Raw genomic sequence first — 18,905 nt, forward strand, 5'->3', positions numbered from 1 at the left:
TGATGGACGGGGCCATGTACCGTCAAATCTTGGGTGAGAACCTCCTTCCCTCAGCCAGGGCATTGAAAATGGGTGGTGGATGGGTATTCCAGCATGACAATGACCCAAAACGCACAGCCAAGGCAACAAAGGAGTGGCTCAAGAAGAAGCACATTAAGGTCCTGGAGTGGCCTAGCCAGTCTCCAGACCTTAATCCCATAGAAAATCTGTGGAGGGAGCTGAAGGTTCGAGTTACCAAACGCCCGCCTCGAGACCTTAATGACTTGGAGAGGATCTGCAAAGAGGAGTGGGACAAAATCCCTCCTGAGATGTGTGCAAACCTGGTGGCCAACTACAAGAAACGTCTGACCTCTGTGATTGCGAACAAGGGTTTTGCCACCAAGTACTAAGTCGAAGGGGTCAAATACTTATTTCCCTCCTTAACATGCAAATCAACTTTTTTGAAATGCGTTTTTCTGGATTTTTTTGTTATTCTGTCTCACTGTTAAAATACCTTTTAAAATCTAACATTCAAATTATAGACTGATCATTTCTTTGTCAGTGGGCAAACGTACAAAATCAGCAGGGGATCAAATACTTTTTTCCCCCACTGTAAGTGAGTAGTAAGTAATATCCCTCACTGTATGAAACCTTGCAGATGCAAACTGGAACAGTCTCTAAAGGAGTTGCAGGTCAGTACAATTTGAATTCCACAATGCATTTTGTCTGCATTGTTTACTCCACTTGGCATTTAGTTTTAACTGGTGTATTGCTGCCTTACAATACAAATCTCATTACTTTTGTAGCAATTGAAGTAGTCTAACTATTGGCAGCCAGTAGAGGGAACATGCCTATTGTGGTCAAATTGGGGATTTTATTTTCCATTATTAAACATTCATCTCTTACGAACTTGATCTTCACATAACTATTAGGAGGTCACAGACCCATTAAAGTACTACAGTATTTTAGTCCAGTTTGCTATACCAGCATACCTCTGACGAAGCATGGTCTAATTTATACTACAGCGACAAAAGATGCACACACAATCTGGAATTGACTGACTGTTCATCGACCAACTAGTTGGTCTGTTTTTCATGCTAGGAAGAAATCTGCATTAGCTGGCAGAGTGCAGACTGAGCTCTATGAGCTGAGGTCCAACCCAGCCCATGTAGCTTCCTGATTACCAACGAAAAGTTAGGGGTGATTTAAATTGGTAGGCCTTCACTGCTTGCCACTATTGAGCATCTACTACTGGCTTTGTGGATGCCTGCAGGCTTACAGTACCATTAGAAGGGACGCGCCTCTCCTCCAGTCGGCACTGAACCTCGTGTGTGGGTTGTACAGACTGCAAGGTGAAAAAAATAGGTGATTCCATATATTAAAATAAGAAATCAACATAACATCCAGAACATGCATTGCCAGACTATTGGAGTTATTCCATTGACCTGACTTTAAAACTACAACTGGTTAATGAGCTCCAAAAGACCCATTTTGTCTTGAACATGGACACTTCCTACTGGTTTTCATCAAGCTACAGAGACGAATGTTGTGGGTAATGAAGGAATGGGCTGATAAGTTATCAGATTTCAGGCTTTAGATATTGGAAAATCAAATTAGTCTCAATGATGCAGCGCTTGGAATGAATGCTGGGGAAGGATCAAATTGTACAATACCTTCCCACAGAAAAACTGCCTGTCTGACCATCTGGTTCTAGTGTGTTGCTAACCCTCTTCTGAAATAAATTACCAAATAGAGCATGTGACAATGTCAGCCTGGCTGCTAATTTGCTGCCCGTTCTACAAAGTCTTGGACTGTGCATGTACTCGAGCAGAATCTGTTTGGATGGGAGTGTAGGCTTTCAGAGTGCCTATATGTGCAAATTTGATATTGAACAATCCTCCAGAAACTTTCAAATTGCTAGATCTGTAAAGCTAGTGACTTACACACAGTAGCTCAGTGGTTACAGCACTGGGCTGCCAACGCCCCATCTCTTACAAAAGAGTGGTAAAAAAGAGTAGTACTTGTAGTAAAAAATGTTCCAACTTAAGCAAAAAATAGACTGCTGCACTAATGAAAGCAGTTTGTGTATCCCTATTGGTCCCCCCCTCCTCTGCCCACTTCATCCCTTTCATATGGTGCCTTCACCACAGCCCATTGGCTAGTGATTCAAGTCTCTAGGGATAATCAGACAAAAATGGTAATTTTTTAAAGTGTTACATCTGTAAAGACATGAAGAATGGGGTTAAGTTCCTAAGCAGTGTAGTGCTGCTGGAACAGTATGCCATGCTTTAAGCAGGCACTCAATGCTTGTGTGTGTCCTCCCCCACCCCTGAACAGAATCCCAAAAACCCTTGATTGTTAATGTGAGGGGCATATTAGGATATATTCCCTGCCTCCCTAGTGGTTGGGTACTATTTTTACGTCTGAGCTTTTTTTCGTTCACAAAGCGGCATCTCGTCGAGAGAGAAGCGCAGAAGAGTGCCCCTCCCTTATACTTTTCCTATCCATGAGGTTTCCTCCTTTTCTCTCAATCCCTTATTCTAGTCCTCCCATTGCCCTTAGTTTCCACTAAGCATCCCCCCTCTCGCAGAAGCCTCACACTCCCTGCTGCCTTTAGCATTCAGCCTGAATGGGCACAGTGGCATCATGGGAAGGGCCTGCTGCTGTGCTCGGTTTCCTCAATGGAACAGGGGCTGTTGGGGAAAGAAGCTTCTGGATCACTTGTGCCATGAATGGGATTTTCCTTTTGAATGCAGTGGCTCAGTTTTGTGAACAGGGAGATTTGTGCATAGTTGGCTGGTTGTGCATCCTGTGAATATGTACTTGCCACTTTAAATCTACTTTGGGATCCATGGTGATTTTGAGAAATCACAGTCAACGAACAGGGGCTTTCCCTCTGGGCAGTTTAACTGGGGTTAATAGAGAGCTTCTGTTAGGCAGATGGAAATGATGAATTGAACAGTGTCTTCAGGTGATCTTTAGTGTCTCTCCTTTGGATAATAAAATAAACAAAATGGTATACATTTCTAATATTAATCCTGAGATTTTTGACTGACTGGTTAGTCAAGGTGTTGTCTCATTGTCACTTATTTGCTAGCAGAACTTCGGAAGCCATATAAACAGTCAATCATGTGATTTCCAGATGATTATTTGTAAGGGAATTTTCTGCTTTAAGCAGTTTTATTAAAGGCACTCTGCATTACAAGTCATTTTACCACATACAGTAGCATGTAATAGTACAATTGTTTAATTTACTGTAACTATGATTTATCAGTTGTGCATAATTAACCTAATGTTCTACACCGCATCCCTCCTAATTGCACAGGTTCCTCTATTACTAAAGCACTTAATGACCAATCGCAACTGCTGAACTACTACAGTTAGCGTTGTCCATTTTGAGGTCTTCGGGTGGTCACTTGGTCCCTAAAATCGGACTTTAGCCAGAAACATTGTCAGTGACCAAAAATGGGTTGCATGGCCTGATGGTGGGCAGCACTGTGCAGTAGTGGTTAGGGCTCTGGACTCATGACTGGAAGGTTGTGGGTTCAAATCCCGGGTGAGGCAGTACTGTTGTACCCTTGAGCAACAAACCCGATCTTTTAATTTCTACTTCTGATAATGATATACTTTTTTTTTTTTTTTAATCTTGAACCTTAGAATTATAATTTTATTGGTATAAAATATGCAGTGGCCAACTGCCACATCAGACAACTCTTCTCCAGTAATGACCAAGTTTTTCCGTATGCAGTTGGATCAGAACTTCATGGCCATAATGAATGTTCTAAGTTTTGCTTGTTCATGCAACTGCATATTTCTGGAACTGAACTGAACCTGGAAGCTCTTGGGTGTCTGATAATGTTGGTCAAGACCTGTGAAAACTTGTGCGTGGAATGAAACTAAGAATTATGGTTTTGTTAACTATAATAGTTACATCAAAAGTATTTAATTGAATCTTGTAAAATGTTTATTCCAGTTGAAATGCCATCCCAATTGAAAGGTCCCTTGTTCTTTGGCCACCAGTTAAGCTTTTACTCCTCTACGGATTGGTTAAGGAGAGGAGTTATTTATATGCAGTAAGGTTTGCTTGAGGTAAGAAGTACAGGTTGATGCAATTAACAAGGAGCATTGCCCAGTAAAATTGTCCTCTATTAAAGGGAACAAGGCCATCCCAAGCTATTACACACATGACAGTGACGAGGTATATAATTGCATTGCAAGACAAATCTCCACAATAAATGCAGTCTAATTCATTGTGACATTTCTGAGCTGCACTGGAGTGGACAGCGTCAGCATATTCAAGAGCATGAAGCTGAAATAGTAATGACTGTCTTATGCGTACATCCCATAGAGAACTTTCTTCTAGCATCCCATCTGTAGCTTTTTAATATACATGTACACAAAGTGGTTTGTAATCAAATCTTGGTCAAGCCACACTGAAATTTATGTTTCACATACATATGGAGAGATGCACAATACTCTACCAAATGAGTAAAGGATTATGCTAATGTTTTAATGGTTAACTTGCCAAATTTTCTTCAGGAACTGCCTGGTTAACTACTGCTGATGTAATGAAATTTTAGTTTTTAGTTTTAACTACTTTTTAAATCGTTCTTGCTGTGCTAGCCCAAATAGAAGTCCAAAAGTCTCTTGCAAAAAATGCATAGTTGAGTAGATATGGCCTGAGCCCTGCTGCACAGATATGTAACTTTGGCTGTATGGTATTTATGCAACAGCACCAAATGTACGATTTTCTTTAATCTCACAATAACAGTGGCTCAGGGGCAATCATGTATCCACCCAAAAAAACGGAGGATCGGCTTCAATAAGTTTGCTTGTCTGATCTTGTAGAGTTCTACATAAAATGAAAGGATAGGCTAACCATTCAGTCACTAGTCTCCTTTACTAATGTAATTGTGAGGAGGGTGGGTGGAGCTGTCCAAAGCCTGAACAACCCACTTACAGTATTTTAGTGTTAATGGGAAAGTTATGATCAATTGCTGCCATTTCAAGAACTTCTCCTGAACTTGTATGCCTACTTCCTGAATGTTTTGTATTAAATAACACCATAATGGATGACATAAACGATAAAGCCAGATGTTTTTGCGTGAGGGAGCCAATTACAAGAGGTTCAATACTGTTGAAAATGCAAATCATTGTAAAAGGAATAATCATAGATTAAATCTAAAATGGGGAAGGAATGAACAATTATTGGATAAATTGGTCAGATATGAATATTATACTACTGGACAAAAAATGCTGAGGTGTCCATTACGCTATGGTAAAGTAGATTTTTGTTTGGTTGCTGACTATCCTGACCTTTCTAATGCACTTCTAGTAAAGGGCTCCACATTCGTACCCAGATTATTTTAATAAAATACCATAATTCTAATTAAGTGCTATCGGTGGCTGTTTGATCTGAGAAACTCCAGTATACTATATTCCATATAATGTAATTCTTATGAACAGAAAGCATCCTGAATTTTGTGGAATCTATTGAACAGTACCAGAGGTGCCATGTTTTAAAAAAAAAAAATCCTTATAGTATCTTTTGCTCATTGCTGCGACCCTCGTACGTGCATTGTTGACAGAATGATGCATGTCCTCTGAAATGTTTACCACCAAAGCCTGTTTTTGCACAAAGTCCACAATGCAAGCAGCACAGCTATGTTGTAGGGAGTACTAATGCAGCTTTTGTTGATCACACCAGGGAGCTCATGGGCACCTGGTAAGCCGCAGGGTCCGCTTCTATGCAGCAAGCGGAGTAAGCCAAAACGGCATTACCTACTCTTGCCCAGCCATTAGAAAAGGAGATGTTTACAGGGATTTGTATTTGTATAATGCAACCTATATTTTTGAAATCTTTCCATGGAACCCAGGTGGTCTGGTATTCAGTAAACCATGTCTTTTGACTATTTGTGTCCAAATGATTGGAATATTGAAAAAATATATATTTATTTTCAATAGAGTAGCCTCACACTGAATCATCTGTATAACTGAGGAATTCTCCTAATTCATTCAGTGTCATTAAGACTAATAGGGCTCCAAAAATTGTAATTACAGTCGACACGTTGACAGACCTTGGGAGTGTTTTGTATCATGTGGTTCTCTGGGAGGCACTGCCATCTACAGGCTGTCCTCGGTTTCCTTCCACCACTCTGCTCTCAATGTATGGAGGTTTTATTTTTGTAGTCTACACCAATGATTTGTCTGACCACAACAACAAAGTGTTTGGGCTTATTTTTATTTCTTTTTAGATTCCCCAGCTATTAAACCGATTCATATTGCATCAGATCTACGCTTGGGGAATATGCAATGAGGTCTGGACAGAAATCTTAGTTCTGGATCAAACGTATGTTGTCACATTTGACATATCCCCGGTCTGTATTCAATTAATGAATTCTGTACTACACAATTCCTCAAACCACCGCTGAAAAGCAAATGTCTTATCCAGTAACTTGGATTTAACCTGTTTTCTGAAAGTACTGGCATGCATTAGCTTATTGTATTTATCTGTAATGCAGAATATTACAAAATATTTATAATTGGTGAACCTTAAGATGGTGCTCTGTCATGTCTGTACTGTGGAAATCACTGTCGTCCCTGGATTACTTCTCTCAGCCATACCCAAGCGGTCATCGATGCTTTTTACACTTTCCCAAAATTTACACATCCTAATCTGTGATGGGGTTGACTGATGGAGTTGTTAAATGGGCAAGTGAAATCCTTCTGTACCATGATTTTCTCAATTCCTGTTCAGTTGCGTACAGCTGTTCTGAGTAGTGCAATATAGTGCAGTAGCTTTGAATGGTGCTGTCCACTGAGAGGAGGTGCTGAAAGCAAGTTCTTCATGGTTTACTTATGCCCTGTTTTCACTGTCCATGTTTAGGTGCACCGTGGCTACATCCAGGTGTTTCTACTATTGCTCATGTGCACCTCTGACTGTGCCCAAACTAGTTTCAGAAGGCAGTTTCATATGTTTATTCAGTGGAAACCGGGTATTTGGCAGCAGGAATGTTTTTGCTAAAAACGGAGAGCCATGTCTGACACCTTTTTTTGCTTTTTAATTTTTTTCCAGAGAGTCAATTCGGTGTGGAGACGAAGACGATTGCTGTGGATTTTGGTGGCGGAGACGAGATTTACCGCAAGATTGACCAGGGTCTCGCTGGGCTGCAAATCGGGGTGCTGGGTGGGTAATCTCTTCAGTTTGAGCTCATGTACCTTTATATTGAAGGCTAAATCCGATGCTGAGAATTGTTTGTAAAAGGACCTCTGGACTTCATACATGTGCATGCATTTAAAAATGTATAGATTTAAGACCAAGCATCCACCCAGTTTAATCAGAAAAATATGAAGTGTGGATCAGAAGGATAATCTCAAAACAAATTCTGCAGTGTGACTAAAGGGAACAAAATATATAATGACCTGGGCTTGCAGTAGAAGTGTTTTTTTGTTTTACATTTGATCAGCCTTCGACTTCATCTGCTGTTATTGTTCTTCTGTTGATGCTACACACAGCCTGCTGGACTGCTGAGGTGCACAAACATTCACATTTTAAAAGGAAGTGTTTGCCATTTGGAATAAATGTACATTTGGGACTTTGCAGGCCATTCTTTTAATGCACAGCTATGATTTTTTAAATAACAAATTTGCGCCTCATTGTGCAATACATTTATTTAAAGCAGAATTAATATTCTCAATTAATAAAACGTACGACTTGAATGCTTTTTGGTGTGGAACACCTCAACCCTGTGTGTTGTATCTATATGGATGAATGTATTGCCCCTTGTCTAATTCTTCGATTTAATAACCAACATAATCTTAAAAATTAGTTTGCCTGTTCAGTGTTGTAATTTGAAGTGTTATTTAAATTGCCTTCCTTCATTGTGCTCTAGGTGTGGCTTTTCCTTTTGAAACCAGATCAAGTGCATCATTCTACAGGAGACTGTATTCCATTCATTAAACACTGCTGCCATCTAGTGTGTGAAAATGTACTATGCTTTTCATACCTTCACACTGTACTTCACCCAGTAGCTTCACTCTCATTCAGCTTTAAATTTAGGTGGATTTGAAAAATTTATGAATTTGCCACCTGCCTGCCTTATTAGTTTTCAATGAATTAAAGTCCTCCAGATCTGCAATTGTGGTCCTCCACCCTGAATCTCTGCCCATGATGACGTTAATTTAATTACTAGTGCTCAAGAGGTTCCAGTTCCATCATTGACATGGTGTACTGTTGAAGCTGTAGAGATTTGGTGTTGCTCTGTGTGGGCTTATTTATATTAAGAATTGGCTCCCCTTTCTTGATCTGCTCTCACCTTTTACTTCTCCCCCTGTGCAGTGAATAATGTGGGAGTTTCTTACACCTACCCAGAGTTCTTCCTTAACATCCCTGACGTAGACAATGTAAGTATGCAATTCATTTTGAATTAATTAGGCGGGCAACTGCTTATTCCCTTGCAAAGACTGGTTTCACGTCAGAGATTTATCGCATCTGGTGGTGGGATCGCTCGTCTGCATGCCGTGCTTTACAACTCGCTTTACAAATAATTAAGTTGACTTAAACGCTTTGAGAAACTTTGATCAGTTGGCCTCAGTTGGAGTGCACTTTGCAGGTGTGTATGATGCAAAAAAAACAGTGCCTTTATGTACAGGACAATTACCTGACCTTTATTGTATGCAAGTTTTACATTTTGTATCGATACAACTTTTACTGAACTTCCTGCATGGTCTGATTGAGTGCATCCTTTACATCTAGCAGTTGTAAGACTATAACAAAGAATTGGTGTTATGTTCTGCAGATGTATGATAGGCTGAGGGTGCTGGTGCAAGTATACGAGCCTCTGATAGTTTAATTCTCAATGATCGAAAGAGGGGTGGGGTACTGACCTACATTTAATAGTTGCAGTTTTGTTTTTTAATGTGGACCAAGGCTGCAACCTGGCATTGGTTGGATGGGGGTAAGATCAGGAGTTGATGTATGATTTTAACATTGGACTAAAATGGTTTCTGCATGCTTCCAAGATGGACCACACCAAATTAGTGGTCCTCTTCTGTTAATGTGTTACAAGTTAAATATGGATGGTCCGATTTTGTGTTGCCCAACCAGTGTGTTAGGTTTCATTACAACCACCAGTCTCATTAAACCCATTTGTCCCCTCCCTGGGAAAATTCCAGCACCTTATAGGATCTTTGTATACAACAAAATGCTTAATTCTATTCCACAGGTGTCATGAATACGATTGATTTCTGTAATACATAAAATCAAAGGCAGCTCCATGAAAATTGACCAGCTTCTGCATTCTGGATAAAAAAATTAATAAATAAATAAAATACTCTAAATTGAAATGAGACAACTACACCTTTTACTGGAATATTCAGCCTGTCCCATTAGTCTATAAAAAATGTATAAAAATGGCACTCACAAATTTCTTGTGCTGTGCCTATAGTGTATTCTAATGAACATTGTGCTTGGGACATTTGCAGTGAATCTTTTAAAGGCTAATATAGTACAGCTTTTAATCTGGTTCTCTTCTAATTTCAGGTCATCAACAAAATGATTAACGTCAACATCACGTCGGTCTGCAAGGTAATGCACAGTTTGTTCCATTTGTCCTTTTAAAAAGTAAATCCCAGCTGTACACCCACCCCCACCCCCACCCCCCATATTTTCTCTGCTTTCCTTATTCTATTTAGTTACCTACAGTTTTGTTGTTTTCTTATTTCAATATAAAGTCTATTGCCAATGACATTACCACTAACCAGCCTAGCAAACCATTTTGGTTTTAAAGATCAGACTTATCAATAATTATAGGTAATGGTGGGTGTAAATGTAAAATTAACTCTGTTGACCAGGCCTCGGAGCGTCTTGATCAGCAAGTATGACTGAAGCTTCCTTGACCACTGCAATGACTTTCTTTCTGCTCAAAAAGAAAGCACCACATGCTACCTTTTTCCATTTTAAATTTGGCATTTCTCCTTTTAAATGTTGAATTCAAGGAGAGCACGTGCTATACCAGTTTTCCATTTGTGTAGAGGTATCTCCTTCCTTGGATCTTAGGGCTAAGAATGGAAATCGATCAGTTTAAGGAAAGTGATGGTAGTCACACACAACACTGGTCACTAGAATCAACCGCCTGAGTTTTAAGGTTGTCTGGTGTGTGGGGGTTACTTGCAAACTGCATTATTTTTCTCTATCTTGGGATATTGTTTGGTTTCAGAGTGAGCAAATATGCTTCCTTCCTAATCACACCAAGATCTGAAAGATCTGCACACAGCCCTTAACCAGTGGCATCCACAGGGCCTATTGGTTTCTGCAGCCCACCTTGATTTATTGAAACTCTTCTTAAAATATATAATTGGCCTTGATAATGGGCAATATACTATAGCCAAATATTAGTTTGTTTTTTTATATATATAGTAAATGCCAGACCATCAGGATTGTTACTTTGGCTGCTTAATTTTAGGGATTAAAAACAAATGTATAAGCCGACTGCTACAGTGGGATGTTCAACAGCAGTTGTTGTGTTCAGGGTCCAATCAGGTCTCTTTTGGAAAGTTTCCCTATGTATTTAAGGAAAGTTTTAGGCTTTTTTTTTTTTTTTTAAGCGCACAAGCTCAACTGTGCTGCTGCTTGTTTTTGCAAGTTGAGCGCACGAATGTGGAGAGAGGTGGGTGTCTGTGCTCTCCCCTCCCCCGCTCTCGCTATTTTACCTGCAGTTTCTGTGGTTCCCAGAGCAACAGTGAACTGCACCCACGCTGTCTGTTCCCTGCCACCCACGCAGTCCTTTCTCTTTCTCTCTCTCTCTCTCTCTCTCTCCCCCTCTCCCCTCCAAGTCCGCCTACTGCTCCAGCACCCGCAGTTCTTCTAACTTTTATAATGAAGACAGACCAAGCTATATATGTCCTTTCTCTCTCCCAACCTCTTACGGAGTTTAATTCATAAACTGCTTCCGCTTTCTATAGAAACTTGCATTCATAAGTCGGTATGGCAATAAAGTAGTTCTTTACCATCTTCCTACGGTATTTAGTAGTTAAGAGCTTGCAGAGTTTTAGGGAAAACCGGTGATTTACTGACATGATTTGAGTGAAAGGGGTAGATGTGGGGTCAATTCAACCAGTTTTGAATCCTATGACCAGTATAGTAACTAACCAGTGTGGTTCACTCAAAACCTCTTGCTCCCCTATGCTTTCAGAATAGTTTGGTATGGATGCTGTATTCCCTTATTAAGAGTTTTCATGAAGTCTTGTTCTACAAATGTTATGAATTCTTTAAAAATATTAATTTTAGGATCTAGGAGTGGTTGTTAATGTCTCTGAATTTGTATCCTCCTACCACCTTAAAAATAAACCCAAGAACATCACAATTGTAGCCTGGCAGTGTACAGGAGAAGTTCTCTAACAGACTTCCATGTAGAAAAGTGCTGAAACGCACTGATCACTAACTTTTTTTTTTTTTTTTTTTCTCTTCCCATCCCTCTTTCTTAATGCCAGATGACCCGGTTGGTGCTGCCCGGCATGGTTGAAAGGTGAAGGACTTTTGTTTGTTTTGGTAACTGAATGTGTTTTTAATTTAATTTAAATGGGCAGGGAAATGGTTACTAGAACTCCTATAGTCCCCTGGGACTTGCAGTTTAAAGCTGGCCCTTAAACAACTCTGACCGCAGGATTAGTGAGGGACCAGTTTTGAGGAGACTACACTGCAGGGTGGTTAATCTCTGCAGTTAGTGTATATTCATTACACTGAAATGAACTCCTCACATCTTTTCTGCTGGCAAAACATGTATTTTTGGTCACCTTGGGGCTAAGTGGGAGCAATTGATGTGAGGTGTACTGGGGTTGAGCAGGCTTATTCTCAAAATATATTTTAGCTTGGTCTGCATATTCAGTCATTAATATCTTGCTTAAAATAAGAGGGCATACTGACCATGCTATTTATTAAGGATGCATTACATTGGCTGCAAGTGGCGTCCTAGTGCCTTCAGTCTAGCTTGCAGGCGAACAACGCTTTTGTGCACTGGTATCGCGTACTCGATCTTATGACTCATCGGTGGATGTTGGAAGGTTGCACCCCTTCCAGAGTGAGGGGTGCTTCCCTGCTTTGCGAGGGAGGGAGGGAGATCCCTGTCGAGCCCCGGTGACTAACTTGTCTGTATGTGCCTGTGTGCGTGCGCAATTCTGTACAGCAAGGTGGGAGCGCCTTTGACTGGCGGCTGAATCATCGTTCAGGTTCCCCTGCCCTGCGCAGCTCAGGGGCTCTCCTTATGCAACGGTGTTAAGAAATTGTCGTTGACTCATGGTGACTAACATACAGCCTGCGAAGGGGGGCCGTGGGGGATTCTACCAGTGTGCTCCTATTGCTGCTGTCCTTCCCAGCCAGGCAAGCCCAGGTGCTGCACTGGGGGCGGCCCTACGCCTGCCTAGCACACGGGCACCCCCGGCAGGTGCTGCCCTGGGCTTGGGAGGGCCAATGTGCCCAGCTGTGGTGGACGTGCCGAAGGTTTGGAGTCAGGGCCACCCCGCCTAGAAGTGCAGTTTTTGTTCATGAGCAGTTGCTGGGCACTTATGCTTCAAGGGATGCTGGCTGCAGGTTTGAAGGAGAAGCTATAGTTTAGCATCTCAAACTGGAAGTTATCCAGTGCTGTTAAAAAGAAATGCCCATAGTACTTGTCGATGTACTTGTTCCCAATGCAGTTTGCACTCTTATGAGCTAGGCTGACAATACTTGTCATGTAATGAGTGCATATGCTGTAATTAGATATTCCTGAGATGCAGGTGATTTATAGTAGACTTCCGCCCCCCCCTCCAAGTGATGGGTATATTTCCTCGTTGCCACATTTGTATTAAACTTCTCGCGAGCAGAGAACATCAGAGATGTCACGTGGTTGTTGGATGACTTAACCATCGTAATTGTGAAGATCTTGCACAACCTGACTCAGGCCCAAGGAGCAGATTGCTCCGGTTCAGTTAGGATAAATTCAAATTCGCTTGATTTGGGGGATCTTTATTTTAGCATTCAAGGGCAAATGCATTTGTATTATAGGTCATGTGGTGTGTAACTTGGCAAGCTGCTGTGGGACCCTTGTATAAGGGTGTTTTTTTTTTTTTTTTTTTTTTTTATCATTAGTAATTCACACTTGCTGTAGTCTTTCAGCAGCGTCTCTGTACTTCAAACTAGTCTGCCCGACACCAGAGCATCATGTATGCAGTGCAGCAGCTACAGTGCAGGATGAAGCAGAGTTTAAGATAACTTGAATTATCATGAGGGAGAACAATAGTTATTTGAGCACCTTTTTTAGAATCTTTTTTTTGTGTATGTGGAATGGTTTGTCAAAAGTAAGTCAATGTACAGTGTGTGGGCAAGGCTAGTTCTCAACTAATTGGTGATTTTCAGATTTTTTTTTTTTATAATAGTTTGAACAGAAGTGATAGTATAAGTTGGTTAAGGATTTTGGTTTTTTAGTTCCCAATTTTTTTTTTTTTTTTTTAAACTCCACACACACTTCCTTCAAATTTAAAAAATGCTATAGACTTGATGGAGACTTACAAAATGTCCTACAATGGCATTGCATGTGAAATGTTAACATTCTCACAATTTCTCTTCTGAATGACTTCAAAACTTTTGTGAATACTATTTGATGTATAGGATTTCGTCAGTATTTAAATCGCAAAGGAGCATTTTGGTACGTGCCACTGAAATAGAGTATTCTTTAAAACTTCCACCCCCCCCCCCCCCACCACGGTGCAGTATTTAATGACTGAAGTCACATAGCAACGGATCTATTGCAGTGATGCTTTCGAGGCAGACCCTTGCTGATTCTCTAGGTAGCATGCACGCTTGGGGATTTCAGTTGCAATTTGGGCAAGGCCAATTATCACCCATTCTAAAGATCCCGATGAAGAGACCAACATTTTGACTCTGATCTCAATTTCCACACAACCGAGACGCCAAAACTAAAGTGCGATCTGATTGGAATGCTATAAATAGATCATTCTCACCAGTGTAATTGGTTCACTGGACTGATGAGAGAGGGATCTCTGTTTTCTTTGTCTCTATGCTCTAACAGGTATCTGATGCCTCAACCATATTCTGTAGGTCGTGCATGGGAAGCGGTTGCCATGGCAACACCAGGCAGTTGCAATGAATAGAGCACGCCGTGTTACTGTGCGTCAGCGTGGGTGTGTGTGTGTGTGCCAGCTTGATGCCGTGTGTCTGTCATCACTGCTTGAAAGGGATTCTTTCAGGCATCTAAATATTCCAAAAGTGTCCATCAGTTTATACAAGATTCCAGGGTTTTTAAATGGCAGGAATGCGTTTCAATCTTTTGAAATCGGAAGTCTTTTGCGATGTTATTTTTAGATCTCTTGGCATGCTACACCATTCAGTCATAACCTCAAGCACACCGTTATTGTAGCAATGGCCAGTATAGGAGAATGTGTAATGCTTCACGTAGGGACTTGCATTTGAAAATGGTCCTCTTCCTGTAAAATTGGGTGTTAATGAAGCAGAGACCATTCTGGATATGTGGGTCATTGTGTGTGCCTAAAGGAGAGGGGAATTTTTTTTTTTTTTTTTGTGTGATTTTAAGGATTTGCTCCACATGCAAATAATGTCTAAGTTGGAATGTTTGCAACTATCCTTTTTGTTAGGATATTTGTTAAACATTAGTAATATTTATCGGATAGTAAAGTGTCATTAGTTTTCAACTTCAATCAAACTTCGCTTTAGTTTTCCTTGAGCAGGACCATTTTCTATGCTTGTTTTGATTTGCAGGTCAAAGGGTGTGATTCTGAACATCTCTTCGGCCAGTGGAATGTACCCTGTCCCACTGCTCACTCTCTACTCATCCACAAAGGTAGGCCGGGCCATTCCAATTTTTCAGCTGCTACGGTATAATCCAGTCTGTTGTCTTGGGCATTGGGTGGTCTCGACATTTGTCGTGGGACTCATTACTGCCTCGGACGTTCCAGTTGGCCTCCTTCACCACTTTCCTCACAGACCTCTGTAAGCACAGTCCCTTTGCCCCAGTGATGTGTGGGGAAAGCTGTTGGCGCTCAACTTTCCTGCTCATCCGATTTTGTGAAATAACATTTACATTTAAGTGTCCAATTTGTGGGTGTGAATATTTAATTGACTTATGGGATATACAGTAGTTGCACATCTTTTACAACGTGTAACTTTGTGACGCAGGTAATTTCATGTATAATGACCAAGTAATGACACATTTGCCTACGTTGTAAGTCTTTGCATTAAGTAATAACTTCACATTAAGTGGAAATTTCGGGGCAATAGTGCAGTGTTGGTGAATGCACAGAACTCCACAGGGAATGTATGATCTGGTACAGTCTCCCATAAAACTTAATATTCCATAAAAAGTGGAGTTCTCAAAAGGATACATCAACACCTGTGTTTTTACTTTATAATATGGAAGCAGTCAGTTTCAAGTTTATTTTTTTTATTTATTTTTTTATACACAGTTGACAAGCTTTTGGGCTGTAGGTCAATGCAGTGCAGCTAATAGTAGCCCGTTTAGTTAACGTCTGTGTATATATAATTTTCTTTCCCCTTAGGCTTTTGTCGATCTCTTCTCTCGAGGGCTGCATGCCGAGTACAAGAGCCGGGGGATCATTGTTCAGGTAACGCTCTGTGCTCCCAATAAAGAGGCCCTGATCCTCCTTTCTCATTGTATATTGTTCCCATGGAAACCCTGTACCAGCCTAGCAACAGCAGCCACTTACACACACCTCTAGGACTGTGACGCCAGCAGCTCTTAAAGGCACAGGCGGCTCGAATGCATCTTATTTCTTATGTGAATGACTAGATGGCACTCTTCAAGATGATGCTTTACAATGAGTCCAAGCTGCAGCTCCTGTTTGTATTTAGTTGAATTGTTCCAAAATAATAGTTTGCTCCTTGGTAATTAACCTGTAGCTCCTATAAATACTTGTAGGTGTCATGTGACAGTGCTCTGAATACTCAAAACCCATTTTAAGGTTATAGAGAATGAATATACAGTGGGGGAATAAAGTATTTGATCCCCTGCTGATTTTGTATGTTTGCCCACTGACAAAGAAATGATCAGTATAATTTTAATGATAGGTGTATTTTAACAGTGAGAGACAGAATAAATACAAAAAAATCCAGAAAAACGCATTTCAAAAAGTTATACATTGATTTGCATGTTAATGAGGGAAATAAGTATATGATCCCCTATCAATCGGCAACATTTCTGGCTCCCAGGTGTCTTTTATACAGGTAACGAGCTGAGATTAGGAGCACTCTCTTAAAGCGAGTGCTCCTAATCTCAGCTCGTTACCTGTATAAAAGACACCTGTCCACAGAAGCATTCAATCAATCAGATTCCAAACTCTCCGCCGTGGCCAAGACCAAAGAGCTGTCCAAGGATGTCAGGGACAAGATTGTAGACCTGCACAAGGCTGGAATGGGCTACAAGACCATCGCCAAGCAGCTTGGTGAGAAGGTGACAACAGTTGGTGCGATTATTCGCAAATGGAAGAAACACAAAATAACTGTCAGTCTCCCTCAGTCTGGGGCTCCATGCAAGATCTCACCTTGTGGAGTTTCAATGATCATGAGATCAGTGAGGAATCAGCCCGGAGCTACACAGGAGGATCTTGTTAATGATCTCAAGGCAGCTGGGACCATAGTCACCAAGAAAACAATTGGTAACACACTACGACGTGAAGGACTGAAATCCTGCAGTGCCCGCAGGGTCCCCCTGGTCAAGAAAGCACATGTACAGGCCCGTCTGAAGTTTGCCAATGAACATCTGAATGATTCAGAGGAGAACTGGGTGAAAGTGTTGTGGTCAGATGAGACCAAAATCGAGCTCTTTGGCATCAACTCAACTCGCCGTGTTTGGAGGAGGAAGAATGACCCCAAGAACACCATCCCCACCATCAAACATGGAGGTGGAAACATTATGCTTTGGGGGTGTTTTTCTGCTAAGGGGACAGGACAACTGCACCGCATCAAAGGGACGATGGACGGGGCCATGTACCGTCAAATCTTGGGTGAGAACCTCCTTCCCTCAGCCAGGGCATTGAAAATGGGTCGTGGATGGGTATTCCAGCATGACAATGACCCAAAACGCACGGCCAAGGCAACAAAGGAGTGGCTCAAGAAGAAGCACATTAAGGTCCTGGAGTGGCCTAGCCAGTCTCCAGACCATAATCCCATAGAAAATCTGTGGAGGGGGCTGAAGGTTCGAGTTGCCAAACGTCAGCCTCAACCTTAATGACTTGGAGAGGATCTGCAAAGAGGAGTGGGACAAAATCCCTCCTGAGATGTGTGCAAACCTGTTGGCCAACTACAAGAAACTTCTGACCTCTGTGATTGCCAACAAGGGTTTTGCCAACAAGGGTTTTGCCAAAAAGTACTAAGTCGAAGGGGTCAAATACATGCAAATCAATTTATAACTTTTTTGAAATGTGTTTTTCTGGATTGTTTTGTTGTTATTCTGTCTCTCATTGTTAAAATACACCTACCATTAAAATTATAGACTGATCATTTCTTTGTCAGTGGGCAACCGTACAAAATCAGCAGGGGATCAAATACTTTTTTCCCCCCACTGTATATATTTCCAGTTGTTGAAATACCTACATTGCCTTTTCACAATTAAGGCATATTGGTAAAATATTAAATTCTACACTAAGTACAAAATGTGTATTTCACTTTGAACCTGCACCACATATAGGACATACTATGCCATCATGATCATAATGTGTATGGAGGTATGATTTGTAGGAGTCATGCCATTCTGCAGATCCTATAATCTCGTGGATTCTAGTTTATGGTAAGTGATGTCAGAGAAGTGGGACAGTTCCCCAGAACCTCCCCTTGACCACAGTCGGGATAGATTTAGGACGCATGATTTCACGAACATTTCCTTTGACATTCCTGAGAGATGCATACATCTTGGATTTGAATTTCAATACCAATGCCAGAAGAATGGAATAATTAACTAAATGGCTTCTGTGATGCAAAGTGTTTTGAGAATTCTTACACCTTTACAGTACACTAAAATGAAACTATATCTTGTGAGAAATTGTCGCTTGGTTGAACTTCTATACCAAAAGGGTTGATTTTATATGAATGTTCTATACAAGACCCCTTATTGAATTTATCAAATTGAAAAACAATGTTTAAGAAGCTTGTGTGTGTGTGTGTGAGGGGTCGGTTAAGGTCTTGGTTAAAATCACAAAGTAGTAACCACAGGGTGTGTTTTGCAATTGTTTTTTGTGTTTTATGAATTGTTCTCTTAAGTTGTATTAGGGCCCCCCCATGTGGTTATTTTGTGCAGTACCAGGATTTTGCATTTATGCTTTCCCTATTCTTGAAGGTGATTTTACTGTTCATTATCTGTATCTCCATTCTCCTTGTATTACCATGATCGTGATGCATGCTTTAGGACCCAGTGCTTTTAACAACTATTAGTTCATAACTTTAAGTCTGCACCCCCAGAGTGTCCTGCCTTTCTTTGTGGCCACCAAGATGACCAAGATCCGCAAGCCAACTCTGGACAAGCCCACCCCAGAGACCTATGTCCGAGCTGAGCTAAACACAGTGGGACTGCAGGACCAGACCAATGGATACCTCCCTCATGAGTTAATGGTGAGCAGCCAGTAAAATGTACGGCACAAGAGCCTTGGGCTTTCAAGGGAAGTGTGCATCTCTAAGAGTGCTGAACCACTCAACCCCCTAGGTTGGAACAAAACCTAACAATGTAGGGGGTCCTCCAGGACCAGGAATGACAACCACTGGTTTAGTGACTTGTTGGTTAAACAACTTGGGCTCCTTTGCACAGATTGTGAGCAAAATGGATTTATTCAGAAAGAGTGCTGAAATCGCCACTCTGTACATTTTGTTTTTGACGTGTTTTCAGACATATTGGTAGTGCCGTTAAAAG

The 18,905-nt window shown here is 41.1% G+C and overlaps 1 protein-coding gene across 1 annotated transcript in view; it reads left to right on the top strand.

Annotated features, from left to right (window-relative positions):
- hsd17b12a (hydroxysteroid (17-beta) dehydrogenase 12a) overlaps window positions 1–18,905 on the top strand; it is a 46,019-nt gene that overhangs the window by 25,017 nt on the left and 2,097 nt on the right. Inside the window, exons 4-10 of the mRNA XM_066701018.1 lie at window positions 7,055–7,165; window positions 8,318–8,382; window positions 9,521–9,565; window positions 11,470–11,504; window positions 14,750–14,831; window positions 15,547–15,612; window positions 18,461–18,610. Of these exons, the coding sequence (XP_066557115.1) occupies window positions 7,055–7,165; window positions 8,318–8,382; window positions 9,521–9,565; window positions 11,470–11,504; window positions 14,750–14,831; window positions 15,547–15,612; window positions 18,461–18,610 (554 nt within the window). The remainder of the gene's footprint in view (window positions 1–7,054; window positions 7,166–8,317; window positions 8,383–9,520; window positions 9,566–11,469; window positions 11,505–14,749; window positions 14,832–15,546; window positions 15,613–18,460; window positions 18,611–18,905) is intronic.

The sequence above is a fragment of the Amia ocellicauda genome, chromosome 4, assembly GCF_036373705.1.
Source record: "Amia ocellicauda isolate fAmiCal2 chromosome 4, fAmiCal2.hap1, whole genome shotgun sequence".
Taxonomy (NCBI): Eukaryota; Metazoa; Chordata; class Actinopteri; order Amiiformes; family Amiidae; genus Amia; species Amia ocellicauda.